Below are 11,904 nucleotides of genomic sequence, written 5' to 3'. Positions count from 1 at the left end.
TAGGGGATGACAATGTTGTTGCGTCTGTCCTTCTTATCCTCCCTCGCTGGTGTCTGGTCTTCTTTTCTGTGCCTCTTTGCTGACTTTAAGAACGCCCATTTAGGATAGCCGCACGTTTTGAGTGCTTCCTTTACATGTGTGTGTTCCTTCTTTTTCCCTTCAGGCTTAGAGGGAACATGGTGTAGGGTCCTGATTACTCCAAGTCTGTGTTCCAGAGGGTGATGGGAGTCAAAAAGGAGGTACTATTTGTGGGGAAACTCCCACTGGGTTTAAATCTGGGACTCTCCACCATTTGACCTTAGAACTGAAGAAGCTTCTCGGATGAGAGGTGAAACGTCTTCAAGCAACTCAAAGTTCAGACGCTTTTCTTTCCAAGCTCCTTCGACCCCGCATGCTACAAACTTTACTCGAGTCATTTAGACAGCCGTTAGCACATGATTCTCCTTATGGGGACCTGATATGTTTAATATGCTGCTGAGAATATAGCCCAGAAGAAGCGTATAGTATAGCTTTTATTTTGGAAAGAGCCATTTCTCTGTAATAAACTCTCTTTTCCAAAGATGAGTGATTTCTCGATCAGATAGATTTTTTTATTATTATTTTGTTGTTTCAGCAACATTAAATTTAAAAACTGTACTTTTGAGTTAAAATATATATTTATAATTTTAATAAATGACAAATTAAAAAGGCATGAACTTTTTTTGTATCGAAAAAATATCGAACTGTGACACCAAAGTATCGAACCGAACCGTGAATTTTGTGTATCGTTGCACCCTTAGTATTAATGTTTATTTTTATAAACACAATTTATGTTAGCATAGATGACGCACCTTGCTTTAAAATACTGCATTGTACCAGCTGCAAAGGCTATAAGAAAAACCAATATGAAAAGCAGGAAATAAAATCGACAGGTTTACCAATTTGTCATAAATAAAAAAAAATTTAAAAATAAGAAAAAACGTAAACAGGAAGCTACTGGAGCCTGCAACCAAAATTCATGTTTTTTTTTAAATTGGATCTAAAATAGCTCATAACAGTAAATACTTTCCAGCTATTTTAGGGCATAAGTAATAAAAAAAATATTGGAATTAGTTAAAGCATTTTTGGGCTTGCTTAGGTGGTCCTGTTAGTAAACAAGCTAGTTACCAAGGAGACAAAGACATCAATGCCACCCAAACAGCAACCTGAAAACGTGAAGCAAAAACTGCAGTTCCTGGATTCGCCACTTGAGGCTGTCAGTCACCAAACACTTTGCTAAAATGCTTTACAATATTAAAAGTGCATTTACTGTCTGCTGTAAAAATGGTTTGGACCTTTGTTGTAGTGTCAATAGATTTTTTCTCTGAATCTGAACACCTCTAAGACTTAACATTAGGGACTTTACCACAATGTTGAACAGGAGTCCTGTTAATCCGAGTTACCTGGATTTAGCATTTTTGTGAGTTTTGCACCTTTTGAAGCATTTTTAAATGGCATTAGTCCAAGAAGTTTGTGCTAAAGGCTGACGAGTGCAATTTATGACTTCTTTACTTTGTCCCTTATTAGCAGGTTTGTGTGAGAGCCATATGCATGTGGATGACGCTTGCTAACCAAACTAAGCAGAGCTAGTTCACAACTTAACTCTTCCACCCAAAAGGACTTTTTAAAAATTACAATGGGAAGAATTAAAATGTATTTTCAAAAATTCAGAGTCCAGAAACCAGAGGGTGATTTCATTATAGCTCCGTCCATTACAGATAAAAATCTATATATTTGTTCATCTGTGTTGCCAAATTTACAGTTGCCCCCAACCTTTGACAGTGTGGGGCCAACTACCACAAAACACACATCCTCTTTGATGTCCATTGTACCTTATTACCCTGTATACACAAGAGCATGTTTTACTCAGCAGCAGAGGGAGCGCTGAATTGTGTCCTTTATGCTCAAGTTCTGGACAGACAGTGATTTCATTCAAAAGGCACACAGTGCACTATGCACTATGGCTAATCTTAATGCAAAATAAAGAAAGTAACCACATTTATGACTTTAATTAAATACATATAGACAGGTAGATGCTGCATCCAGTCATGTCAGAAGAGCTTGCTCAGGCGATACTAAGGCTTCTGACCAGCTCCTGTATGAAACGCCACTTATTTTAAATATATGTCAAACTAAGAAATAAGTAAAGTTCCACTTGTGAGAACTGGTTTTATATTTTACTTCTGACTGAATTAAAATGGATTCTGTCATGTTTGAACAAGAAGATGAACGCTTTAATCAAAGTAATGTATATGAGCCTGAAAATGACACTTATCAGTCCCTATGATGGGTTAGGTAGTCCTAACTTATCAGAATGCTTCAAAGCATTAACGTGACAGACATTAACATGTGTGCTTGAGTTGTACATACAAAATTAAGCACACTAAACATCTTGTACCATAAGTACAGTTGCAGCATTTGAACAATCGAAACTGCTTCAGGATCCTTTTACAGTTCAAGTACTTAGAAACTCTAACTGTGTTCTGCCTCCACAGAGAAATAAGCAAAAGGAGACCGTGCTCTCCCTGAGCTATATATGTATGTATATGTTGGCACAGTGTTCCAGTGAACAGCAGTTGAGCAATGCAGCATCTACATGTGTGTATAACACATCTGCCACCAACAAGTTACTAAATCTTTCCCTGTGAAGACTCACCAACAACTTTGGGCAAAATAATGTCTTTAGAATATCTGTCCTTAAAAAAAAAATGTAAAAAATAAATAAATTATATTTGAACCACTGCCAGTCCCCCGCCCCGACTGCTTATTCACCTAGAAATCCCTTTTACATAAAAATAAGCTTTTATTTTTTGGTCTGTTGATTGATGACACTTCACCATCAGTCCCAAACAGACTACTTAGCAGTTGTGTACACAGTATGCACCGACTACTGCATGCACTGCTTCCACCCTCCAGTGAGTGTGTGGCTTGTGCACGCAGAGATGGCTGCAGTCCTGCTCATAGTAGCAGCCGAGGCTCCTCCAGTTCCCTTCTTGAATCCTGCAGAGGCTGAGGAATGTGGTCGCTTCTCTCCACCTCTGTTGTGGATCTCTCCGCCTGCTCCTTCTCCTCTGCTTTCCGTTTCTCTGCCTTGGTCTTGAACCTCAGCCCGTGGCCTGTTAAACACAGGAAATAAACACATTTATATCACAGATGAGTCGATCCTTTTCATTTCTTGTTTTTTCTTTTTCTTGATTGTGGATTCACAATCTGGATAATTGCTGTATTGTATTGCTGTGGACTGTGTAACCCAGTCTAACACATTAATGTCCTAACATGTGGCGGTAATAAACTCTGGGAGTCTTTGTGTCAATAAATCAGCAGACAGTGTGATTAGAAATCATATCCACTACACAGGATCAACACACAGCACCTCATGAGTGAGTGAGTGTGTGTACGTACACACTTACTTGGACAGTCTGCCACTTCTTTGTAAGCCTTCTTCTTACAGCAGCCTCGACAAAGGCTGAAGACGCACTTATTTCCCTGCAGAGGAAAGTAAAAGCTCACAGGATTCAGGCTAACGATCAAATAAAAGCAAATTAAGTGGCTTAATCTCAAAAGCGGTGCGAATGGAACAAAACAAAGAATTTCTAACTAAATGTCATGTCTAACCTTTATGAAAATGTGCTTGAGCAACTGACAATTGAATCTAATAGCTCATCTTTTAATCTGTTGTCCAAACTAGAAGGTCAGTGTTTGAATTCTGCTTACCTTTGGGTTACCACATTGTTCACATTTGATGTATTTGGCTGCAGGAAGAAATAAGATGCACATTAGTGACCAGTGACTCACATTTTCAATGAGGAACTTGACAATTTACAAGACCGGTCAAAAGTCTTACAGCACCCCAATTTTTCCAGTTATTTATTGCAATTCAAGTCCAATGAAAAGTTTGAAATGGTACAAAGGTAAATGGTGAACTGCCAGAAGTTTAAAAAAAAAAAAAAAAGGTAAGGTTACACAAAACTGAAAAATATGTACATAATGTACAAAAGGCCTTTTTCAGAGAACACAATATGGGTTAACAATTTAAAGCTGTTCTGCAGCAATGGAGGTTGATCAAGCTGGTGCTACTAATTCCTACAGGTGTTCCAACTTTTCTGGATTACTTACTGTGGCGGGGCGTGGGTGGCAGCGCCACAGCAGGGAAGGCGAATGCACCTGTGCGGCATCACAATCACACCTCGCCAGCTTCAGAGTGGTGTAGGGTCCCGTCATGGGGTTGCTGTCGATGTGTGTGCCTGGCAGCCGCAAAGCTGCAGCCCATTGTAAGTGTACAGCAACCGTGTGTGGGAAAAGTGGTTGAATAAAGATGCAACAAAGCATGGTCTGCCGTGGTCATTTACACTTACAACCCCCTCTGTCTGCATAAAAGCAGTGTGGTAACATACACTTGTGAGCATCACCTGAAAGTATTGTACTGCAGAAAATTCTGTGTTGCTACAAAGATGGCGCGAATAGGGGAATTAACAATGGAAGCGAGACAGACCATCAAACACTTAAAAATGTTATTCCTACAGAGAAATTGGAAAGAAGGTCAAGGTGTCAGTGAGCACAGTTTCCTTCAACATCAAAAGGCCTCAGAAACTGTGACAGGAAGAGGCCACAACTGAATCAGAGGACAAGTTTCTGAGAGTTAACCGCCTTGTGTGATCAGCGGCTCACAGAACAACAGCTTCAAGCACAGCTTAATAGTGGTATAGAAAGCAAGTCTCAGTCTCAACTGTGAAGAGAAGACTTCGAGCTGCAGGTATGACAGGACGAGTTGCAGCAAGAAAGCCATCGCTAAGACGTCAGAATAAGACAAAGAGGCTTGCCTGGGCCATGAAACCCCACCAGTGGAAGACTGGAAGTCTTGAATTTGAAATCTTCGACATGTAGGATCTTTGTACACCATCAAGTAGGCGAAAGGATGGTTCCTCAGTGTGGCGCATCAACTGTCAAAGATGGAGGAGGAAGAGGGATGGTCTGGGGCTTTTTTTTACTGGATCCAGGGTCGGCGACTTGTACAGAGTGATGAACTAAAACGGCTGCCACAGCATTCTGCAGTGCCATGCAATACTCTCTGGTTTGTGCCTAGAAAATAGTCGGGGTTCATCCTACGGCAAGATAATGACCATCGAGTCTCCATCGAGCTGGTTTGGGATGAACTGGACAGAAGAGTGAAAGCAAAGCGACCTACGAGTGCCACATTTATGGGACCTTCTGCAACAGATTGGGAAGGACTTTCTGAAGAATATTTGATTTCTATTGTAGAAAGACTCCCACGGGTGTGTTCAGCTGTTATATCTGTCAAAAGTAGATACTTTGTTTTTTTAAACTCCAATTCCGTATTTGTACAATGCTTTCATTTCAGAGTGCAATGAGACATTAAAATGCATAATTTTCAATTAGAAAAACTGGAAAAATTGGGGTGTTCTAAGACTTTTGACCAGCAGGTTAAGTCGACAGCACAAACTTACGTTTCTGTTCGGGGCAGAAGTTCTTTTTGGGGTTGCGGGATCTCTTCTTCTGCTTGTTTTTAGAGAGTGTGTCAGCTGACTCACAGTCCTCCAGTGCCCTCTTCTGACAAACCGTCTTTTTCAACACTGATGCCTGGCTGTTACCGTTGGTAACCGTCTCTTTTGGCCTGTAACGTGATCATCCATCAGTGAGAAATCTTTTGAGAAGTGTGTTCATGGATCAAAAGATGTGCATTACTTTCTTTTTACTGAAGTAAGTAGAGATGTGTTGTGACTTACACTGGTCTGACATATGGCTGGCAGATCCAGTGGGGGAAAGGAAGTCCGCTTTCTTTATCTTCTGAATCTTTTCCTTTGGCTATCTCCTCCTGAATAGACAGAAAGCCACAGTCAGGAAACTTTCAGTGCCGCAATGTCTCGATGCATGCTCAATCATCCAGGTAAATAAATCCCAAAAGGTACGTCCAGATGAACAGAATCAACCTTTTGGGAGGGTGCCATAACATCACACAAACCCATTGGCTGCATTTCAAACTAAAATATAGCAAAAATGTAAAAAGTCTATGCTAATGAATCTAATAATTTTTTCCTTCTTTTTTTAGAATTACAAAAACTTCCCAACTTGTGGAAAGGACAGTAAACACTTTCTACACTATGACATACAAATCAAAGGTCATGTGACCCTGAACAAGCAGCAACTGAACAAGCTGAAGCTCTAAACCAGGGGTGAGGAACTCCAGGCCTCAAGGGCCGGTGTCCTGCAGGTTTTAGATCTCACCCTGGGTCAACACACCTGAACCAAATAATTAGTTCTTTACTAAGTAGGACCGTGTGACATGACCAAATCTCATATCCTGATATAAGACATTTATCGTCCCGACAACGATATAAACCACAAACATTTTTCCTTTTTTGTAAAGTCTGTGAATCTCGGGCAGCTCAACTTGCGTGAAGTGTTTCCAGCTGGGCGTTGTATACCTGGAGTCGACTGTTTTGACCGATGCATGAAACGATACATTTTTAGACATAAGTTGTAACGTCTGCCATTTTCTTTCTGAGTATTTATTACATGCGGGGAAAAAGCCTGTTCTAATGTTTGAGTTTAAGGGTTATTTTGAGCACCTGACGGCTCTTTTTTGCTTCTCATCCGTAAACTCTCTCCATACTCTTTTACGTGACTCTTGCGTAGGTGGTAGAAGAGGTTTGTCATGTTTGAGTCCATGGTGGAAACCAGTTTGCAGCAAAATTTGCATCGTACAGTTTTCTACTCCGTGTCAGACTTTTCATAACCAAACCATGTCCATGCTACAGAGGCAGCCCCTTGTTTAGGAATAAGGTCCTTGGTTTTTTTTTTTTTTACTGGTCCTTCTGTTTGTCATCATTTCAGTTTATTGCTAACGACAACGCATAAAAACAGTCGCTTGTCCATCCGTAGTGTGGTTATTTTAATTATAAGAGAAAGAGAGAACGTTAAGAAATTCATATAGCCAATACAGTGACCATCAAAACGATGAAAAAAATATATATATTGCCGTAAACGGTTTATGTTGCGACACCACGAAACAAACGATAGCGTAAAACGAAACGATAGACGTTTTCGTATCGCCATCTGATATATATCGTTATATCAAACAGTCCTAACTTCAAGACATGTTGAGGAGGTCATTTAGCCATTTAAATCAGCTGTGTTGGATCAAGGACACATGTAAACCTGCAGGACACCGGCCCTCAGGCCTGGAGTTGGACACCCCTGCTCTAAGCAGTTATACATGGTGTCAGTGCCGCTTTCCTTAAAGCTTAAAAAAATCAACAGACAACATCAGGTTAATATCAGCATTTGACTGAAATATTAGTGTCTGCCTCTAAAAATCGAACTTTCTTGCACCTTGTAGGTGTTAAGGCTGTGATGACATCTTGACCACATGTGAAAACTATAGAGGAAATGGGTCATGGTGAGTTTCTAATGCAACACAAAGTCTACTTGCTACCGAACAATGCACCTCATTATCACATCATTCCACGGATTCTTTGGGAACTGTGTTGCTGAAATGCCTGTAGTACACAGACATGACTGCAGTCTACCCACTACACAGCACAGAACTATATAAAAACATACAATGATTACTTTAATAATGTCCATCTGCTTCTGGTTTCACCTCTGTCGCTATGGTAATGCTGAGCTCTTAGCTACCTCCTCAGTTGTGCATATTTGAAAGGATGTTTCCTGTTTGTACCTGACAGCGAAGCCTCAGCTGTTTGCTAACGTCAGCCAAACCCTCCAGAGTCTTCACCTTGGCCAACTCCTCCCTCAGGTCCTGGTGGATCTGCAGCCTGAACAGACACATGCATGCAGCATGCAGGAAAGGTCACATTTTAAAGCAGTACTGCTGAGCTATAGCAGGAAGAAACATTGTGTATGTTTCCTACCCTGTACTAGATCACTCAATGAACAGCGAGCATGAAATATGATCTGGTGCAGTTATGTTTAAACTCAGTAACTGGGTAGACATGACACGCTATCATTTAGTCTATTAGGAACTACTGAGACCTTCCTGGTGTCATGCCCGATGTTAAAATAAGCACAGAGGACAGATGTTCATGTATGCTAGCACCTGAAATGTGTTGTAGGTCATCACAGAGAAAGTTTGATCCACCACAGCTTGTATAGGAAAAGATGGACACTGTGATGTCACTTATTGGCCCTGATGTTTTAAAACACACATAATAGACGAGGGGCGGAGCTCCTAAACCAGACTTTATCGTTTTTTATTACTCCACACTGTGTAAAATTAAAATCATGTTGTATTCAGTAATTTAAACTAATGACTGAGGCAATAAACTCATCAGCAAGTATTTTTTTGAGCTTATAAATCAAAGAAGCCATATTTGACTCTTGGACCAGTAGCATTTCTGGGAAACAGAATCTCCAAGTGCAGGAGGCAAAGAGAGACATACGTGTGATGCCACAGCTTGAAGAGGTGGGCTCGAACATAGGACAGAGTACATGGAGGATACCGCTTCACCACCTCTAGATACTCCTCAGCCATTTCCCACACCGGGGGGCTGCGGCCTTCAAACAGCGCTGGGTTATGGAGGTTCCCCTCTAAGAACAATACAACACAGAAATTGTGGTTGCTATGGTCGTCATCGTCACATCAGGGAAGAAAAGTAATAAATAAAACAAACTCCTGCTCCTGACCTGCACTCATCACTCCCTGCACGCCTGTTTCCTGAATGCAGCGCTCCACATCACTGAGGTGCTGGATGTTGCCGTTAGCAAATACTGGAATATTTACCGCCTGCCTGTAACAAATCACAGAAGTCAATATACAATAATGTTATTTGGCTCATCAGATTTTGCTTTAATATCAAAGCTACTGCATTTAATTATTAGTTAGGAAACATTGGAAACAGGAATCCATCCCACATCAGATACAGAAGACGAGCAGCTCACCGTACAGCCTTTATGTGCTCCCAGCTAGCGATACCTGTCATGGCGCCTTTCTGGTCTTTGGTTCTGCCGTGCACTGTCAGCAGCTGGGAGACACGTCAAGACCCATCAACACAGATTTATTCTAATGCTTCTGGAAACACCATTTAAAGCAAACACACAAATCAACAGTCAGAAATGAAAATAAACTATGCAGCTGTGCGTTACGCTCGTTCAGTGAAGCGTAAAACAAAGATGGCCGAGCCACACCAAACATCAGATTTGCTGAATTTACTCCTCATCACTGCTCCAGTTTAAAAAATGATTTTCTAATGTAACACACTGTTTTCTGTGCATGTAGTTTTCCTTAAAAGCTCTTATTTGTAAAAGGACTTTACATAGAAATGGAACACATACTGGCAAAGTTTGCTTATGGTGACTTTTACAATAGCCCAGCTTCAGCCCGCTCGTCTGTGTCTTTCTATACACTGTACGAAGCTCAACTTAGAAAAATCTTTCCCCCCCCCTTACAACAACAGCTAAAGTAAAAGGACAATTCTGTTTCTGCTACAGACTGGGAAGTGACAAGCCGGAGAGCTGGCAAACTCATTCAAATTACTGCAGAGGTCATACCTGACATCCAGCTTTCTCGAGCATCTGGGCATAGCGGACTGTTTTTTCAACCTCCTTGAACACACGGATCTTGCACGTGATTGGCACTTTGAGCTTTTCGTTGGCTAAGCTGACTGACAAATAAGGGGAAAGTTTAGGTGCCTGAGATTAAACTGATTAAACAAACAGAAGATGTGGGAAAAATGTTTTTGCATCATGAATATTCGTGAAAACATTATGTCCAACAACAGTCTTCAGTCACACAAACACAGACTTACCCATTTTTTCCAACAGGTCCCATTCATCTTGTAGAAAAACTCCATAGTGTCCTTAAAAAAAAAAAGAAAAGAAAAGAGAAAAGAAAAACATCAGTGTCAAGTTCCCCTTTCACTCGTCTGCAAGTTTGGCAACACTATTCTTTCTGATGCAATCTTTAAGAAATGGTAACGTAAGAAATTCATGGGTTCATATATGAATGAAAGGTTTACCTCTCTTAGCGATCATCTGTGGACAGCCCAGGTTGAGATCAATCGCGTCACAATAATCCTGAGCCAGCAAAGCTGCCTGAAGGAACACCTCTGGATCATTGGCACAAAACTGACACACAGAGGATGGAACACTGATTTAGATTAGGCAACAGCCGATGAAGTGATTAAGGTGATGTAATGGTTACATTTGTTTCTTTCTTTCTTTGCCTCTGATAAGGAGGTTTTGAAATGGGCAAAACTGAAAATTTAAATTAAAAATGGACAAATAACAAAAGCCTGCACTTTGAATTTTTTTTACTGCACCACAAACGTCTTGAAGTTTAAAAAGAAAACAAATAAATAGAAAATACAAAACTATTAAAAGCATTTTTAAATTACTGATATTACTATTTAAAAACAAACAAACAAAGAACTCAACTCAGTGTTGATTCTCACCTGTGCAATGAGAGGGCTGTCCTCCTCACAAACTTCATTGTAGAGGTTTTCCCTCCTGTAGTTGGCGTCACGGACAAACACCTGAGCATGCAGCATGGGGGTGTAGCAAAGCTGAGCACCGTGTCGGCGGCTAAGCAAACGCCAAGCCAGCTCACTCTGGTCCACCATGGGAGCCACCACATAGCGTGCTTCTTTCAGAGTTTTCCTCCAAAACTCAAAGCCCTGAAGTTTGGCCATCACAGCTGACTTTGAGAGAAAAGGAAGGGTAAGAGGTAAATGGACTGGTTCTTATACAGCTTTTCTACTCTACCTGAGCATCCAATGCTCTTTCTATGCCGGTGCTTTCTAGCTAACATTCTCACACGTTCATTCAAACAACTGGGGGCAAGCATCTTGTCCAAGGATGTTTGGCATAAAGACTGGAGCAGTCAGGGATCGAACCATCAACCTTGTTATTAGTAGATGACCTCATGAGCTGCACAGGTAAAAAGTTATTTTCCTGCAGTTTCAACACAAAAACTCATCAAGGCATAAGTTTTTGAAAAACTAGCCAACTACTCCAAACCCTGTCAATATAGCTAAAATAAATAATAAAACAATAAGGTAGAAGCAGGAAGAATAAGCAGAGGTAGCCCATCAGGTAAATGTGTAACAGATACATTTTTTGATTCTCCATGGGGAGAATCAACCCCAACCAAATGTCCAGTGTTTAGCCTCTGACCCTTCAACGCTGTCTGGGGATTTTACTTTCAGGGCTTCATTCCTGACTGTGTTATTGGGCTGCAGTATAATTATAGTAGTGAACTGTCCGTTTTCTTTTTATTTATATTTGGTTTAAATCGTCCACTTATTATTCAAATTAATTAACGAAAGTGTACTCTTTATTTTTCCATGACAATTGGACAAATTGTGGCTCCAGTGTCTCTAGCATGTATCACTGACTCTTCAACTGTGCCTGAACTCTGTCAACATGTAGCTAGCAAAGCTAACCGCAGGGAACAGACATGTACCGCATGATGTCCCACCGTAGTAAGAAACACAGCCACCAGCTGAGAAACAGAGAAAATATCCCAACATAATGATACATCTCTAAGACATTTACGTTTAACCTTGCTCATGTGTTGACTGCATCTATTTAAAAATCTAGGAATTAGGGTTTTTTTCACCTGTAGTCCTGGCGTAGCACTTTCCAACTATGTGTAACAGCGAAACATCGCCGGTCGGAAACCTTTTTCAGTTTCCCCCGCTTGTTCTTCTTCGTCTGCTTAAAAGCAGTTGGCATCAGTCTACGTCAGTGTTTTACTGAACCCATGTGCTGTGGTGCATGGAAGCACCAGACGAAACAATAAATCTACAGTACACGTACAATGACCGTACATATGTGATTATTTTAAGTGTTCGGCATTTTAAATCTCACTTAAGAAAAAGTGCATAACTGCTTGTCATGCAAACAATT

The 11,904-nt window shown here is 40.7% G+C and overlaps 1 protein-coding gene across 1 annotated transcript; it reads right to left on the bottom strand.

Moving 5' to 3' along the window:
* Window positions 1-420: 420 nt before the first annotated feature.
* dus1l (dihydrouridine synthase 1-like) lies at window positions 421-11,701 on the bottom strand. The gene is made up of 14 exons (XM_080904279.1): window positions 11,615-11,701; window positions 10,449-10,694; window positions 10,014-10,122; window positions 9,804-9,854; window positions 9,547-9,659; window positions 8,938-9,020; window positions 8,683-8,786; window positions 8,439-8,586; window positions 7,718-7,814; window positions 5,763-5,851; window positions 5,484-5,650; window positions 3,733-3,770; window positions 3,429-3,504; window positions 421-3,134 (listed from the first exon to the last, which is right to left on the bottom strand). Exons 2-14 carry the CDS (start codon window positions 10,683-10,685, stop codon window positions 2,977-2,979), a joined length of 1,470 nt encoding a protein of 489 aa, XP_080760405.1. The 5' UTR covers window positions 10,686-10,694; window positions 11,615-11,701; the 3' UTR covers window positions 421-2,976.
* Window positions 11,702-11,904: the final 203 nt, after the last annotated feature.

This window comes from Rhamphochromis sp. 'chilingali', assembly GCF_963969265.1.
Source record: "Rhamphochromis sp. 'chilingali' genome assembly, chromosome: 15".
In the NCBI taxonomy this organism is placed as follows: domain Eukaryota; kingdom Metazoa; phylum Chordata; class Actinopteri; order Cichliformes; family Cichlidae; genus Rhamphochromis; species Rhamphochromis sp. 'chilingali'.
This window is presented reverse-complemented; position numbering and strand designations above follow the sequence as displayed.